General features: G+C 45.2%; 1 protein-coding gene across 2 annotated transcripts in view; it reads left to right on the top strand.

The window, feature by feature from the left end:
- Nucleotides 1–17,358, top strand: part of HSPA12A (heat shock protein family A (Hsp70) member 12A) — a 161,767-nt gene that overhangs the window by 11,763 nt on the left and 132,646 nt on the right. The window contains exons 2-3 of one of the 2 annotated variants that reach the window (XM_058544080.1): nt 2,171–2,230; nt 2,406–2,493. In XM_058544080.1, the coding sequence (XP_058400063.1) occupies nt 2,406–2,493 (88 nt within the window). In that variant the 5' untranslated portion in view covers nt 2,171–2,230. The remainder of the gene's footprint in view (nt 1–2,170; nt 2,231–2,405; nt 2,494–17,358) is intronic. The other variant, XM_058544079.1, reaches the window with a different exon arrangement.

Genomic DNA, 17,358 nt, shown 5'->3' with positions numbered 1-17,358 from the left:
ATCAGCTACGAAAAATATTCATGGCTCGAAAAATATTCATGGCTCGAAAAATATTCATGGCTCATCGGGTTGAAAGGTGATTCACCTGAAGCTTTGTTCCCAAATTAGTAACGTAGCAGCATGTCATTTAGCAAGTGGTGCTTCCCACCAATTAAATTGAAAAAAGTCTCTCTCTCTCTTATTCAGATACAAACTGAGGTTTTCACCTGTCACAGGAAAATGAAACCATCACTAACAGCTGTTTATTTCGCTGGCAGGTTCATGCCTATGACAGAGTGATTTTTCCCCAGGTGAATTACTCCCTCACATTGGCGTGGCAATGACTAATAATGTATTTATGAAAACTCCTTAAGTGTGTGGTCCCCATTCCCACAGTGTGTCACTGCTGCCACCAAGTGACAGGTCTGAAAAAATCAGCGAATCTTAAACAATTAGAGCATCGATTCCTCTCTGCAAAACCAAGGCTCCTGCTACCTCCTAGACAAAGATGTTGTCTTCTTATGGGATGAGAACGAAGATGCTCTCCTAAATCACACTTGACCCATGTGGGCATCCTTCCGAAATCAGGCTTCTGAGAAAAGAATGGCATGGGTGGTTAGGAAAATAATTTCTTTACCCGAACAAATAAATCTAATTTTAGCGTTGAGGGAGTTTTTAGTGTAGTTTGGTTAGTTTTCCACAATCAGGCACAAAATCATACTATGCTACAGGAAGGGAAATTCTCTGTCTTAAAAATCAGACACACCAAAAACTTGTAACTCTCGGAACCCACAAGTACCCTGGCACGTATGCAAAGACTGTTCTCTTAAGCAACCTCATTCTTGAACTAGGCTAAGAGCTTTTCAATTGCTGTGACATTTTCAGCCAGAGAAGTAGTAGTTGTTGCAGAGCGATGTTTTACAGGCAATTACTTTATATGATCAATGGAGCAATTCCCCTTCCAGAAAGGAACCAAAGCGATCAAGTTAAATCATTAAAGAGAGAAAGAGCGGGAGAAAGGATTCATCTCATTAGCAGGTGCCAGTACTGCAGGCTCCGCGGCGGTGCACAATGTCACTGGCCCTTTAAGACAATGGCTGTGCTCCCTCCACCACCGCCGCCCCCTCCCCTGGAGCTGTTGACAGGTCTAAACCTCCCTAGCAGCCCATTGTGGCCGCAGTAGGAGGCACCTGCAGAAAATGTGCCAAAACCAGGCAGGGAGCAAGAGCTTTTCAATAAGCTCCGCAGCTGGAGAGGAGAAGCAACACTAAACAACCAGGCGCGGACCAGGCATGTGATGGGAAAAGGGGTCAAAACCAGACACCTCCTATCGGCTTTCTGAGCACCGTTAGGTTCAATTTGCTGACATCTTCTAGCTGGCTTTTCTCTATTTGCTTAATATGCTGAGGTATTTAACTTAAAAGCACTAAATGCTCCATCATGATGAGCTGCTCTCTCCCTTTCCCATTTACTGTTATTAAGGACGTTTTCCAGTATTTTCACTCTCTTTCTGCCCCAAACTAAGATTGTTTTCTTTTCTTCTCTCTCATAACTGCTTACAGGCATTCTCCGCCACACGCCGCCTGCTTGATTTAACTCATCTTTAATTCGAGGACAAGTAAAGCTCTTCAAATTCAGGATCTGTGCTTCATTCCTAAAGCACACGTTCCAACTGCTATAAGCACAGGTCTGAAAGATGCATTGCATTTCAATGCAGTAAACATTTATTGTGCATCTACTGTGTACCCACCACTGTTCTCAGGGCTAACAGAAATCTGGAGATGGACAAGACATGCCTCCCTTCTCTACTGTTTAGGATCCAGCAGAGAGGCTAAATAGCTGATATAACCGTGGATTTTAGGAATTTGGTTGCACCCGTGCACTTTTCTCTCTAGTACTTACGGCTCTTTTGAGAATCAGCAGGCCTGGAGGGGGTGTGGGGCAGGGAGGGACCTGGGATGTGCTGGTGGTGTAGTGGCTTTGTCCCGTGTGCCTTGGGAAGCAAGAGGGCAGATTCTCGATTTCATCTCTCCAAGATAAATGATAGATGAGAACCTGGCATAGCTCCCCAATTTTGGCAGCTCTTACTGGTCCATAACTCCTTACCTTTAGCAATGGTTTCCGTTTCTCATGATATCTCCATCTATTTTTTTCTCACTTGAAAGAGTAAGGCATTATCTCTGTCTTACAGATGGAAACATCTGAGACTCAGGGCAAAGCACCTTGCCCAGGGCCACACAACGAGTAGGTGGTAAGTGCAAAGGCTGCCAGGAACCCGGCCCCTCGCCCTTCTGAACCTCTGCTTCCTTTCCACCCCCTGTGCTGCCTCTCAAGCCGTCAGCTAGCGCAGGCACACGATTTGAGAGCAGCATGGAAACGGACAAAATGACATTTTCACGGTGAAACTCTTTTCCCCCCTCCTACAGATGGAGAGTGTTGGCGTGTACGGATTCTGTGGGTGTGCAGCCAAGAACAAAATGAAGTGTGATTCAAGGTGGAAAGTAACTGCTTCAGGTAGGAAATGAACTAATTTGTGTAAGTATCAAACTGGCCTCTGAAGTAGTTACCTCTAGAACCTCGTTCCTTTAGAGAGGGACTAGGTACATTTAGATTTACGCACACGTAAGATACCTGCTAAACAGCTGCTTGTTCCGAATGCCAACAAGTGGTAAGAGGCGCAAGAGAAGGAGGGTTTCAGAGGCACCCTGGAGTCAGGAGATGAAATCCTTTCCCACCTGCCCACAACCCGAATGGTCACTGTCCACGCTCACAGGCATGGCTCGTGCGTGCAGTGGGCACAACCTGGCATGTCTAGCCTGCTGGGCACACGCTCGTCCCCAGCTCTGCTGGCCCTGGGGACTTGTATCTGTCGGGCCCATACTAAGGCAGGAAGAGATGGTCTCTCCGCTCCTCTGAGCTTGTTTATGCTTTCACATGTCTCTCCTCTCAGAGGACTGGTCCTCTTCCTTCTTCCCCAGCGCCTCCCTCCAATTCTGGAGAAAACAAGCAGACTATTCATGTAAAAAGAGAAAGAGGGAGCGGGGAGGGGGGAGATGCCACCGACAAACTCCATTGAAAGCCACTGGCTGTTCATTTACATTCACACTTTTAAAAAATGTTAACTAATGATGTTAAATGGTTTGCCAAAGGTCCTGGCAGGTCAGTTGTAGAAGTGTCATTTCTGCCTAATTAGGGCTCTTGTGGCTGCCCGGGGCCTCCCAGTGCAACTGGTGACAAGCCGAGAGCTGACAGCTTCAATTGGTGCCAATAGGAAGGTTGGACCGGTCATGTTTTCCAACTCAGCCAGGTGTTTGCTGAATGGGGGAGGGGGCCTGGTGAGATCTGAGCGCTTCTATGATCCTTTTTCTTTCACTGCTCCCTCGCAAGTCCTTCCCCTTTGCCTCTCTTGTCTTGTGTCAAGGTCAAGAATGGGCTTTGCTAAATCAGCAATTTGGGTTATCTCTGGGAGGTCATTAGCAGTCCCAGGCCCAGACGTTTCAAGTGGTCTCAGCCTCCAGATGCTAGATTTTTTCTCCCTAAAAATCAGAGAGTCAGAAAAGAAAAGGAAAGTTTTAGGTGAAAAACAATAGTAAGAAGAAAACAAAACAAAACGAAAAAGATGCAGAAAACTCTGCGTAGCCATCAGTGTTGAACTTCTGAAGACATTCATAATAATAAAATGGCTTGAGAAAACAGCTAAAGCATCCTGATCATCCTTTAAATATTTTAAAGCAGAAAAGACAATAATGAAAAGAAATCCTATAATGTTCAATTGGACAGAGAGTACCTGTTACATAGTAGGTGCTCAATAAATAATTGTTCGATTTGATTTTTCAGGAGAAAAATTATTGTCTGAGAAACAAAGAGTGATTGAAAGAGATTCTACTATTTTTCTTGCTTACTTTAATTATTTCTACAACACTGAATTTCTCAGTTGATCATAAACTACGTGCAAAGTTGGAGTACCACATGATGGGTTGATATGATTATTTTATTTTTTGTTTTTTTGTGTTTTTTTTTTACTTTCTTTTTTTTTTAGCAACTTAAAGCAAGCAAAATGCCACTGGTGCTTGGTAGCTCCAGGCCACAGCAGCTGCGACACAAAGAGGCAGTGCCACGGCAGTGATAGGACATCTGTGTCCAGAATTGGGATGTGACACACTGGCAGATCCTGCGGGGACGATGGCACTCCCTGTCTGTGCCTGAATCGAACATACCAGCACTTGAGCACACACAAACACACCTACACATACCGAGCGTGTTAGCAGGTCTGTTAGACCAGGAATGACAGGATCAATTGATGAGCGTCTGGGGGCAATGTTGTGTTAAATTAAAAGAGAAAAGTGAACTGAAAAAAAATGTTTGTTTTGTGAAAATCTAAGACCAGACCCAAAGATCACAGCTCTGGGAAGGAGAAGGGAGACTAAAGTGTTGGGCATCTGAAACTTTAAGTTTTCAGCTTTCTTTCCTCGCTCGGTGGCCCCTTTCCCACCTGCGGCCTCCGTTTTCTCTAACATGAGACAATGAAAATTGGGGCCAGAAAACTAGACTCTTCATGTCTGTTGATTTTATCAAAGGAGTCTTATGAAGACTAGATGAGACAGCGTATATAAGCACACCTAGGAGAATACCTGGCACCCAGGTGCCCAGTAGCAGTGGATTCTGTTCCTGCTGTCCCCAGTCCTTCGTGGGTGGAGACCATGTGCTGTTCTGTGGTGTCAAGTTATTTTCTCAATACCCAGGACATATTTGAACAAAGAGAATCAATAGCATGGCCTTGTAGGCTGACCCCACGAATGGTGAGTGAGCAAATGAATCTAGACATATTCAGTTTAGTTGCCTGTCTCAAACTTTTCCCTCCAGGGACCTCCTTTGTCACTAAATTCCCTTAAAAGATCCACTTTGCCTTTTTGTTCATCTCTTTCACGCCACAGCACGCGTTGTGTTCTTTTTCCTCTTCTTGGGTGACCTTCTGTGTTACTCATGCTGCTTTTATCCTGGGATATGACTGTGCTTCTAGTTTCAGTCCTAACCCCCGTCTTGGCTCCCACGTGCGCCTCTGTTTCCACGTCCTGATCTGCGAGGCTGCGATTGCTGTCTGCGTACGTTGAGGGCGGATGATTGCTGTCTGGCTCTTACGAATGCTAAGAAGTGGCCACTTAAGACTCTCCTTGTAGTTAGGAAGAAGAGTATTTAAAAGTCATTCTGTAAGATATTAGTGGTAAAGAAAACCTTCTGCAGCAGCTAAACCAGCATGGAAAAATAAGCCACTTGGGTACTAAAACTGAAACACACAAACAAAAACTTTTGAAAGCTTGTGAACAGAGGAAAGAACGTGTGAATTACATTAAGTCCTCCATTTTGTGGCATTAATATACTCCAGGGGTATTCGTGATAACTGCTCATCACAATAGTGACCCTGGAAAGGTGAAATTATGTTCAGTTGGATTTTACCTAAACCTTTCTGAAAGGCAAATCTGATCTCATTTTTCCATTGTTGAAGGCTTTTTGGTGGCCCTTTCACATCTGGCTCTGGCTTCTCTTTGACCTTGAACGCTTACTCTAGTTGTGCTGATCTGCTGGCAGTTTTCTTGACATGCCAGAATGTTTCATGTCTCAGGGCCTTTGAACAAACTTTTTTTTAATCCTTGGAATGCCTTTTCTCCCTATTGTTCTCCTGACAAACACCTATTCATTATGCCACCTCCTCCCCGAATTTTCTCCTGACACCCCCCAAGTTAGACCGACCTTTCTCTTTTTGTGCCCCCTACAGAACCTCACATTCTTCTCAATAAGAATAATAATTGTAATAATACAAGTTCCCTTTTATTGAGTGCTTTCTGTGTGCCAGGAAGTGTAAGTACCTTCACTTGTTATATCATTTAATCCTCGCCGCCCTATGGAGAAGACGCTGTTACAGATGCTCATTGTACCGATGAGGACCCTGAGGCTCAAGTCTCATGTTTAAGGTCATCCAGCTTGAAAACAGTGGAGTGAGACCTAAGCCCAGCCAGCGTGACTCTAGACCCTCAGTCTAGAACCTGCAAACCATGCTGCTCCCATTATAAGTGGCCGCCATGCTGGGCGGTATGGGTGTTTGGTTTCATTTGTCTCCCCTCGAGATGGTGAGCTCCTGGAGGCTGGTGACACTGTTAGATAGCTTTGTGTTCCAGCACTTAGCATAGTGCCAGCACATGACAGAGACTCTAAATGGTGGTTGAATTTAATAAAATTGAATGGAATTGAGCTGTACTACATATTTATGTGTATGTATACATATACATTCTCTCTCTCCCTGCCTCTCTTTATAAATATGCGTATTTCATATACATAAATACATGCAAACACATATTTTATATCATACACATACAGTTGTATACACATATATACATATATATGTAGGTGTATATATATAAATTAACAGGCATATGTATGTATATAAGGAGAGTAAGAGGGGCCGGGGGAGAGAGAATCAGTCGCAGTCTGCGGGGCTATACGTGCATTATGCAGTCTCTTTGACTGTGAATGGTGAGTCTAGTCTGCATTAAACTAGTTTCCTTGTAGCGTGGATGAGACAGCAGGTACCTGGCCTAGAAATTCCTAAAGACAGACCTCAAAGTTCTTAACATTCCGCCCTGGGTGTCATATTATGTTTAAGTCAGGATGGTCGCTGGAGGAGGAGGATGCCTGGATAGAAGAGCATTTCTGAGATTCTTCCCTATGTGTTGTCTCAGGTATAGAGATGACAAATTCTACTCTGAACATTTTTCCCCATCATTTGGTCTTCTTGAGCCGGAGCTTGTTGATGGTGAGCGTGGGTTTCCTTCCCTGCCACGAGCGCCCACAGCGCCCTCCTGTGAGGTGCTGTGCGTTATGTAAAGGGCAAGACTGACCACTGACCACCCACGGAGAAGAGCCTTCACACAAACCTAAAAAGCTTTGCTGGAGTTCAGAGGCACAATAAGGTCTGGAGAGTTGGATGAAGGTTCAGTAATAGCCATTCAAGGGCAAAATCTCTCATTTACCCTTTGGATTCTCTGCTCATGCTATTGCTTACAAAGGGGAAAATTCATGTGTCACTTATGTACAAGGGCCCATTTGACATTGAGCGGGCCACATTTATTTTACCCTATATGAGCACGAAATCCCTGTTTTAAAATCAGATTCTAAAACTTGACAAGCTATCAGGTTCTTATTGATTTTTCTGGAGTCATTCAGTGGCCTGGGTGAGCCCTCCCCGCCTGTCCTGTTGACCCTCTTCCTGCCGCTGAACAGTCTGCTCCTTGTTCTCTCGGCTCCTTTGCTCCTCTTCTAGAACCCTTCCACACATTGTTTGAGAACTGCTTAGGCCCCTGGGGATCTGGGCCTTTCCTGCTTTGCTGTGGCATTGACGGTCTTGTGACCCCTCCAAGCTTCTCTCTTAAGATGCAAAATGCTGACAGGCTGTGGAAGCTTGGACGGAAACATGGTAAAAGTTAAGACATTGTTTCTCACGCTTTTTCACCAAAGTAGTCCACGTCACAGAGCTGAATCAATGGGTGCTTCTGCAAGAATGGAACGACTTTGAAGTTTTCTGTTTTATTTTCTATTTGCCAATTTTTGGTGTTCTTTCATTAAAAATAGGGATTTATGGTTATACATAAAAATAAGTTTCTAAATTAGACCTTTGAGTGTCCTTGATGCATTGCTTGTTCCTTTGGGCAGGGCTGGCTTGGGTATCTGGCCTCTGCCGTCACTCAGGGCCCTGCGCTTAGTTTAATGCTCTGCTGTCGCCTTCTTGAAATTCTTAATCACTTGAACAAGGGGTCCTGCCTCTTCATTTTGTACTGGGTCCCCTAAATTGTGTAGGTGGTCCTGCCTTTGGGGTTGTATGACTCTCTGACTGGGAAGCATGGAGTTATGGCATTAAAACTGTAACATGAATTTGTCTGTTATGGCCTACCAGGCAGTGTGAGAGCCTGGATGCTCTTTAAGGAGGGAGTTCTGGGCTAAAGACCATGGAGGGTCAGGAAGGGCTGGGGCCCTGAATGCCAGCTTTGCCCAGGATCAGCCTTGCCCGGCAGTGTTCTTAATGTCTGACTACAAAGGGCAAGGAGTGAACAGTCATTCTGTAACCATATTCAGGACTCGAGAGAGCCCTGTGTTTCACCTGGAACTACCAAGTCATTTGGCCAAGAATTTCTGCTCCTTTGAAGTCTGCAGAAAAAGATCTCCAATAGAACACGCCAAGTTTGGAAATGGACTTTCCTTTTTCCAATGTGTATACATAAGTTCTCATCCCAGCTCTTCATTGCATCTCCTTTCACTTTTCTAACTTCCTGTCCTATTCCAAAAGGGACCTTCAGACACATATAATAAAACAATAAGAAAGAAATATCTGGGAAACAGGACCGAAAGAGACACAGGACAAAGCCCAGGGTCAAGTGAGTTCATAAATGGGCAGCACGAGGTCTGTGAATTTTGAAAGATGAGCCACAAACGTGTCTCGCGGCGTCCTAGCAGCAGAACCGAGACACGTGTAGGTCTACAGGTAGGTGGGAGGAGAAGCGGGCTGGGAAGCAGGGCCCAGCTTGTCCTCCACTGTCCCTGCCGTGGGATTCAGAGATGTCTTGGGAATATGAAGTAGGCTTTCCAGGAACGTGTTTGCCTCAGGGACCAAGTCATCTCCCAGGAAATTCCAAGAGAGACCAGAGGGAAGCTACATTTGGAGGAGAGGGTAATTCTGAGTACCTCCTGCTGTCTTGTCACTCAGTCTGTCCATCATCTGCCTGCATTCTGACTGGGGCTTGAGCACACAACGGCCAAAAGCTCCTAGTTCCCACACCTGCCTCCCTCACTGAGAGCGCGGTGGGAGCCGAGCCAGCTCCCTGTGGTGTTGACTTGGGCGGTAGTGCCTGCAACGTGACAGCAGCGGCAGCAGCGGCGGTGAGCCCGGCGCTGGCAATGTTGGTGGCACTTGCACGGTGGCAGTGGCACCAGCACTGGCGGTGGCGGTGGCACCAGCACTGGCGGCGCCTGTACCAGCGGGAGGTGGCACCGCACCTTCAAGTGGACACAGCAATGTCACAGCGGCTGCAGGGGCCAGTCAGCTTCCATGAACGTGGCTAGAAGTGGCCCAGAGTGGAGTCTGCAACTGGCTGTGTGGGTGACAGAAGCCTGGACCACAAGAGACGGCAGAGAGGTCCATCCAAGGGGGTATTTGAGGCTCCCCTTGAGGAAGACTTCTCCAATAGCTGATGGGAGTTGGAGCCAAAGAAATGCTCTTTATGATGTTAAAATGACCCCATTTTTAGCCTTAGGATAGAGTAACCCAGGAAGAGATGAGTAACGTAAGATTTAGAGCATTTGTAAGATAAGAACCAACCAGCTGGTTAAGAGAAGCTCAGCTTTTCCTAGAGTGGCAAGTTGACCACACGTTCATTCATTCGATTGCTCCGTGACTCATTCAACAAACATCAGTGGAACCTTTGCTGGAGTCTGAAGTCAGATTCCTGGGGTCTGACCTGGCTCTGCCGTTTGCCAGCCTATGATCTTGAGAAAGTTACATGATTTCTCTAAACCCCAAGCTCCCCGTCTGTGATGTGAACTGTGAATAGTAAGTATTCCCCTCACTGGGTTTTAGGAGAATCAGATGTGCGTGAAGTGTTCAGCACAGTGCCTGGCACAAATGAACATCCAGTCAACATGAGCTATGATGAAAGGTTATGAGATGTGCACAGATTTACATAATCCCACATTAATGAAAGTAGTGTTTGTCCATAGAATGAAATACTACATGGCCGATGTCCAGAAGGAGATACTGTGTTAACTGTTAACAGTTAACTTGATTTAGTGACTTTTGTTATCTGTCTTTTAGGATTTTTCCAGAGTACACGAACTATTTATGAGATCTTATAACAGGAGGGAAAGAAATCCCATCTGACCATCTCTTTGGTGCTTTACTCTGCTCCATGACACTTCTGTCTCCCGTATGCTTGGACGGTTGCAATGAAGGGAGGTGCAGGGGCCCTCAAGGCAGCTTATCACATCTGTTGGCAGCTCTAATTCTCAGAAAGTTCTTCTTTAGACTGTCTGCTTATAGTTTCTGATAGTTATGTTTTGTTCGTCTATTCATTCAACCAACACTTATTAAGCACCTTCTATATACCAGGCCCTGTGATAAATTCTGGGGAGACAGTGGTGAATGGAAGCCAACAGGGTCCCCTCATGGAGCTAGTAATTTAGTGAGGTCCTCAGACTGTAACCCAATAATGAGATAAATATGTCATTACAATGGGAGTGTGCCGAAGGCTATGAGCGTGCACAGCAAAGACGGGGTGGGGGAGCGTCCCTGGGAGGTGACAGTGAAGCTGAGCCATGAAAGATGTGTAGGAGATATTGGGGGGGTGGGGCGTGGGGGAGCAGAGTCTGCTTCGGGGCCACACAGAGTGTCTGATTCTCTTTCCATGTGTGAGCCCTTCAAATATTTGCAGTTGGCTTTGTCCCCGGAGTCTTTCTGTTTTACTCCCTGTCTCTTCAGCTTTTCTTCTTATGATGTGATTTTACAGCCTTTTGTCATTCTGAGATCCAGTTTGTTGTTGATACCCACCTCTTTTATAACAATTTTATTGAGCTGTAATTCACGTACCATACAATTCACCCATTTAAAGTGTACAATTCAATGATTTTTAGTGTATCACGGAGTTGTGCAGCCGTTACCAATCAATTTCAGAACATTTTCGTCGTCCCGAAAGGAAACTCCCATATCCATTCAAAGTCACTCTCCATTTCCTCCAAAACCCCAGCCCTGGGAAACCACTGATTGCTTTCTGTCACCATAGAGCTGCCTATTCTGGACAATTCATATAGATGGAATCATACAGTGTGTGGTCTTTGGTGACTGCTCCTTTCATTTAGCAGGACGTTTTTAAGGTTCATCCATGTTGTAGCATGTATCAGTACTTAACTTCTTTTTATTGCTGAATAACATTCCATTGTATGGATGTATCATGTTTTGTTTATTCAATAGTCAGTTGATGGACATGTGGATTTTTTCCACTTATTGGCTGGTATGGCTAATGCTGATGTAAACATCCATGTACAAGTTTCTTTATGCCTCATGTTTTCAATTCTCTTGAGTATATACCTGAAAGTAGAATTCCTGGGTTGTATGGTAACTCTATGTTTAACCTTTTGAGGAACTGCCAGACTGTTTTCAAAAGCTGCTGCATCATTTTACATTCCAGCCAACAGTGAATGAGGATTCTGGTTTCTCCACATCCTCACCAACACTTGTTATTATCTGTCTTTTTGATTAAAGTCATCCTCTTGAGTGTGAAGTGCTATCATTTTCACCAGTGCCTAATGATGTTGAGCATCTTCCCATGTGCTTATTGGCCATTTGTATTTCTTCTTTGGAGAAATGTCTACGTAGATCTTTTGCCTTTTTTTAAATTGGGTTATGTCTTTTTATTATTGATTTATAAGAGCTCTTTGTATATTCTAAATACAACTCCCTAATGAGATATATGATTTGCAAATATTTTCTCCCATTTTGTGGATTGTCTTTTCACTTTCTTGATAGCGTCCTTTGAAGCAAAAAAGTTTTAAATTTTGATTGTTTATCTTTTTGTTTTCTCTTTGCTTATGCTTGGTGTCATATCTAAGAAACCATTGTCTAATCTAAGGTCACAAAGATTTGTGTCTATATTGCCTTCTAACTTTTATTCTTCTAATAAAATTTTTATAGTTTTAGCTCTCACATTTAGGTTTTTCATCCATTTTGAACGCATTTTTGTATATGGTGTGAGGCAGGGGTCCAGCTTCACTGTTTTGTATGATATTCAGTTGTCCCAGCACCATTTATTAAAAAGACTATTCTTTCTCCCACTAAATTGTCTTAGCACCCTTTCAAAAATCAATTTACTATAAATCTGAGGGTTTATTTCTGAACTCTCAAGTCTATTCCATTGATCTGTCTATCCTTATCCAGTACAACACTGTCTTGATTATTGAAGCTCTGTAGTAAATTTTGAAATTATAAAGTGTGAGTCTTCCAACTTTGTTCTTATTTTTCAAGCCTGTTTGGCTATTCTGGATCCCTTGCATTTCCATATGAATTTAGGATCAGCTTGTCAATTTCTGCAAATGCAGCCAGCTAGGATTTTTATAGAGATTGTTTTATAGAGATTGTGTAAACCAGTTTGGGGAATATTGCCATGTTAACAATATTAAGTCGTTTGATCCATAAACATGGAATGTCTTCTCATTTATTTAGGTCTTCTTTAATTTCTTTTTGCAATGTTTTCAGAGTATAAGTTTTACACTTCTTCTGTTGTTTATTCCTAAATATTTTATCATTTTTGATGCTATTATAAATGAAATTGTTTTATTAATTACATTTCTGGATTACTCATTTCACATCCCTTTTAGGATCTGGCCCTTAAAACCATCGCACTAGCACTCGACACAATGGGATGCTCACCTCACACTTGTGGATACAATCCCGTGAATATAACCCAAGGCAAAGTTAGCTCTTTGTGGGAGGGGGTGGGATGGTTAGCACAGCAACATGACACTATTGACTCATGTCAGCAAAACCCCTCATACTTTTTCAAGTCGTCTGCTGCTGTACCGTGCTCCCCTCATTCTATACCTGGACAGGTAGCTCTGGGGAACCAAGCCACCCAACAGTCCTTGCACCCAACTCAGTAGCTCTTGCATCCAACCCATATGTCAACCCCACTGAACCTATCAAATGCCCTCCTGAATACATAAACCCTTGATCTACCTCATTTCTATTGGTCTAATGATCCTGTCAAAGAAGAAACAAGATTTATCTCACAGAGCTTTTTCTCTGTGAACACACAGTGGGTCCTGGTGATTCTTGTTTTATATATCTTCATATACCATAAATCCCCTTTAACAAGCCCTTCCTGAATCTTGTTCACCAAACTCATTAGCCAGTTATTCTCTTACTGTAAAGAATTAACTTCAGATGAAGAAACTGTGGATCACAGAGATTAAAGTCATACAGAACGCTGTTAAGTGTGGAGGGAAGACTAGAACCCAAGGCTTATGACGACTTATCCTGTGCCCCCTCCACTCACGATGGAGAGAGTTCATGTGTGGACAATGATGGGAGCAAGTGTAAATGTTGGAAGAAACTCCACGTCCTCAGATAAACTTAGGTGTTCAACTTACTGTACCCAAAGTGAAATACTAGTCTTATGCATAAAGCCATGTAATTGCCTTAGCAAACAGCAGAGGATGGGCAGAGTGTGAAAAGGAGTCTTTTAACCCACATCTGTGCTTTCATATTATCTCGTTTACTTCAGGTTCCTCTTTGGCCTGACTTATCTGGATTTCATGAATTCAACAAGCATGTACGCACCTTTTTTCAGGCCCTGTGGTAGGCCCTGGGGAGCCTGAGATGTAAGAGGTACAGTCCTCTGCCCTGTAGGAGCTCAGCGTCTGACAGGGAAGGTTGACAGGTAATTCCAGCACCGGATATCCCACGTGGAAACTGTGGTAGGCTGTGACTTGTCATCTCATCCCCTGAGGTCCGGGGTTCCTCCTATGCAATCAAGATGGCAAGTGACACAGGTGGATCAATGTGGAATCACAAACCAGTCAATAAATATTTATTTAGCATCTATCATGTGTCAAGCACTGTGCTAGAGATCAGGATGCAGCAATGAATAAAACATAAAAGTTCCTGTCCTCGTGGAGCTTCCGCTTGTGTGTGTGTACAAATCTTAACAAATATGTCAAATGATAAATGACATAGAGAAAAAATAAAGCTGAATGGGGCATAGGGAATGATGGGTTGGGAATGGGTTTAGAATTTAAAATAGGGAGTCCAGGGAGGCCTCACTGAGAAGGTGACATTTGAGCAGCAACCTAAGGAGGGTGGGTGATCAAGCAGTGTGGATATCAGAGGAGCATCCTGTGCAGAGGAACAGCTAGTGCAAAGGTCCTGAGGTAGGAGTTGCTTATGTGTTAGATCCAGGAAGGAGGCCACATAGCTGGGAGATGAGGCCAGGGAGGGTGTTATAGGCCATGGTAGGGATTCCAGCTTCTTCTCTGAGACGGGAAGCCAGGGTCTTGAGCAGAGGAGTGGCATGATCTGACCTACATTTTTAAAGAATCCCAATGGTCAGGTTGAGAATAGACTTTGATATTCTATTTGGGGAGTGGGGTACGCAGAGTGGAGGCAGGGAGACCAGTTAGGAAGCTATTGAAAGATGTACATGGGAGATGGTGCTGATTCAGATTTGGGTGACGGGTGGAGATGGTGAGAAGTGGGCAGAAGTTGGAAGGGGAGGTCCCAGGATTTCTGGCAACTGGATGTGGGATGTGAATAAGAAAAGAGTAAGAATGATGCCAGCATTTTTGGGCTGAGCCAATGGAAGGATGGAGTCATCCATGACAGATGCAGATGGCTGGAGCAGGGGCAGACTCTGGAGGAGGAGGTCAGGCATTTGGTTTGGGGCCTGTTGAGTAGTTTCCCATTAGACATGCGAGTGGAGCTGGTGGGCTCAGACTGGAGATGCCAGTGTCGGAGTCATCAGCACATAGATGGTATTTAAAGCTAAGTGACTGGAAGAGATCCCCCAAGGGGACAGTGTTGATGGAAAAGAAGTGTCTGTGGGGCCGGCCTGGTGGCGCAAGCTGTTAAGTGCGCATGCTCCGCTGCGGCGGCCCGGGGTTCGCCGGTTCGGATCCTGGGCACACACCGATGCACTGCTTGGCAAGCCATGCTGTGGCGGCGTCCCACATAAAGTGGAGGAAGATGGGCATGGATGTTAGCCCAGGGCCAGTCTTCCTCAGCAAAAAGAGGAGGATTGGTATGGATGTTAGCTCCGGGCTGATCTTCCTCATGGAAAAAAAAAAATGTATAAATGATTTCCAAACACGTATGATCACATACAGATCCCCTGCCTCACAAGGTGCATTTCTAATACACGTCATTTAATATAATGATTTCCCACGTATTGTCACTGTTCTCTGGATCATTCCTACCCATCCTAGGCAGTGTATGATGGGGATCACGTCTGCCCTGTTTATTGGGGGTAGGGAGTGGGTGGATCCAGGAAATCTCAGAAGTGGATCCATACAGATAAGAGGAGTGTAGGGTTCACCAGGTGGACAATGGGCATGGGGCAGAAAGGATGGCAAGAGCAGAATCTTGGAGCTGGGGAAATGCAAGTGAGTTTGGAACCAGTGAACAACCGTTGTGGGTGGAATACACACTCATGGGACACGGGGTTTGGGCTGCCCTAGGTGGAGATGTCTGTGAGGAAGAGGAAAAGTCAAGGATCCCCGGGTCAGGGGGACCTTTTCTGGAGGTTTGTCCCCGAGAGAGTGGAGCCCCAGTAACCAGTCAGCTCTGAGCACTGTGGAGGCCCAGAGAGATAGGAAACGAGAGCCAGTGGGCAGTGAGGGCTGGCGAAAGGTTAACAGGCCAGGGCAAGGTGCCAGGAAGTGTGGCTACGCTCCGGGAAGCACACTGGTGGTGGGATAATCTCTCCACTGTTTGGCATCCATTATTTGCCTTTGCTTTTAATTTCTATCTTATCAAGACAAATTTTGCTTTTCACACTCACTGACTGAACAGAGCCGTGATTTATGGATCACGTACCGCCACGTTCCTTGTTCTAACATTGCCCAGCTCTGGCAGCTACATTTTTCCCTCTGGGACATCAGGCCATTATGTCCATGTGGTGTGGGGACATGCTGTGGCACTCCCTTTGGTGGGTGCAGTGTGTGGAGATGCATCTGTGTCCCCTTGCCTGCGTTGCTGCAGTTACACTTGACACTGAGCAGCTAAACAGAGTCGAGAAAACCAGCGGATGACTTGGGCTTCCCCCGAGGGGTGGGGCTCGCTTTGGGTTGGACCCCGGTCTACCTCACTGGGCTGAGGGAGAATCCTCAAGAGGCCCAGAGGGACAGCAAGACCCATAGGTTCCCAGTCAGGATGGGGCTCACACGCCAGGGTAAGGAGTTCAGACTTGATTCTGTAGCTCAGGGAGAACCATCCAGGCTCTTCAGGAGAAGACTGATGTGATTAGGTTTGTCCTATTTGGGGAAGCCCAGTGGCAGTGTGTGGCAAGGGGTAAGGCTGGGGACAGGGTGACCGGACCAGATGGGGGACCAATGTAGCAGCCCAGGCGAGAGGCGATGAGGACCTGGGCCAGGCAGGGACACTGGAGGGGAAGAGGAGGCTGGAGATGAGAGCCTCCTTGTGGATGTCGGGTCAACGGGAACCGGTGCCTAATTGGATGTGGTGTGAAATCCAGGAGGACTGCCGGGTGTCTGACCCAGGCAACCGACTCGATGCCGCTGCTTTCAACTCCCACCTGGAAAGCAGTGAGATGATCTTGCACCATCTACATATTCTGCAGATTATCTTGAATGATCCACATTTTTGAGGCAGAGGTTTTTTCTGGTGGGGGAGGGGAAATGAGCCTGAAATATTCAAACAATAGTCTCGATTCTCCCCGTCTCTTCATTCTGTTGGCAGCCTGACATACCGCTAGGAGTGGTGGAGCACAGAGAAATCTTAAACAGAGAGTCATTACGTGTAGATATGAGGATGCTATACTCCCCGTTGGGTCTCCTCTGCCAGAGCCGTGGAAGGAGTGAATAGAAGACCCTGTCCCTGAACTTGACGGCGTCGGGAGTGGCTCGGCTAAGATCACTGCAGATTGGCTGTGTTGGGAGGTGGCGCTCGGTCTAAGCCAGCACCTTCTTTCCTATTGTCTCTGTAACTCCCGTTGTTTTAAGCAAGCTGACTTTGTAGCCAGGGTTCATTCACTGTAAGACAAAGCCTCTGTTAGAAAAAATTAGATCTCCGAAGCTTCTAGAGAGCTGGAGAAAATCACAAGCCACCAGCAATGGAAGTTTCAATTCCAGATCCCTAGGCAAAAATGGCAGATGGGGTTTCTCTGTTTGTTAATTGTAAAAAAAAAATTAAATATGAAATAAACAAATCTGGATGGGGGTGAGGAATGGCCTCCAATAATTATTTACTCCTGCCTGACTCCGGAATACAGTTTAGAGTTGGAAATCCAGATGATTCTGGCAAACTACAGATTCCATTTTCAACATTCAATAATATAGTTGATATATATAAAGGAGGAAGGATATTAAACGTGGATGTCATGACTTGAATTGCTGAGATAGCATTTTAGTTCTGTTTTCTTCAGGTGACTGGATTTTTTCCCTCTCATTGACCAATTTGGGAATTGTTTTAACACAGCCCAAGGATTGCTTTCCCTGTCAGAAAAATAAACTAAGTCACAACAGAATAGCTGAGCCACTGAGTAGTTGGAAGCATTTTGGTTATGTTGGATACCTTCAGCATCAAAAGGAGTCTTTTAAGCCACATACCAAAAA

The sequence above is a fragment of the Diceros bicornis genome, chromosome 6 (genome assembly GCF_020826845.1).
Source record: "Diceros bicornis minor isolate mBicDic1 chromosome 6, mDicBic1.mat.cur, whole genome shotgun sequence".
Lineage (NCBI taxonomy): Eukaryota > Metazoa > Chordata > Mammalia > Perissodactyla > Rhinocerotidae > Diceros > Diceros bicornis.
This window is presented reverse-complemented; position numbering and strand designations above follow the sequence as displayed.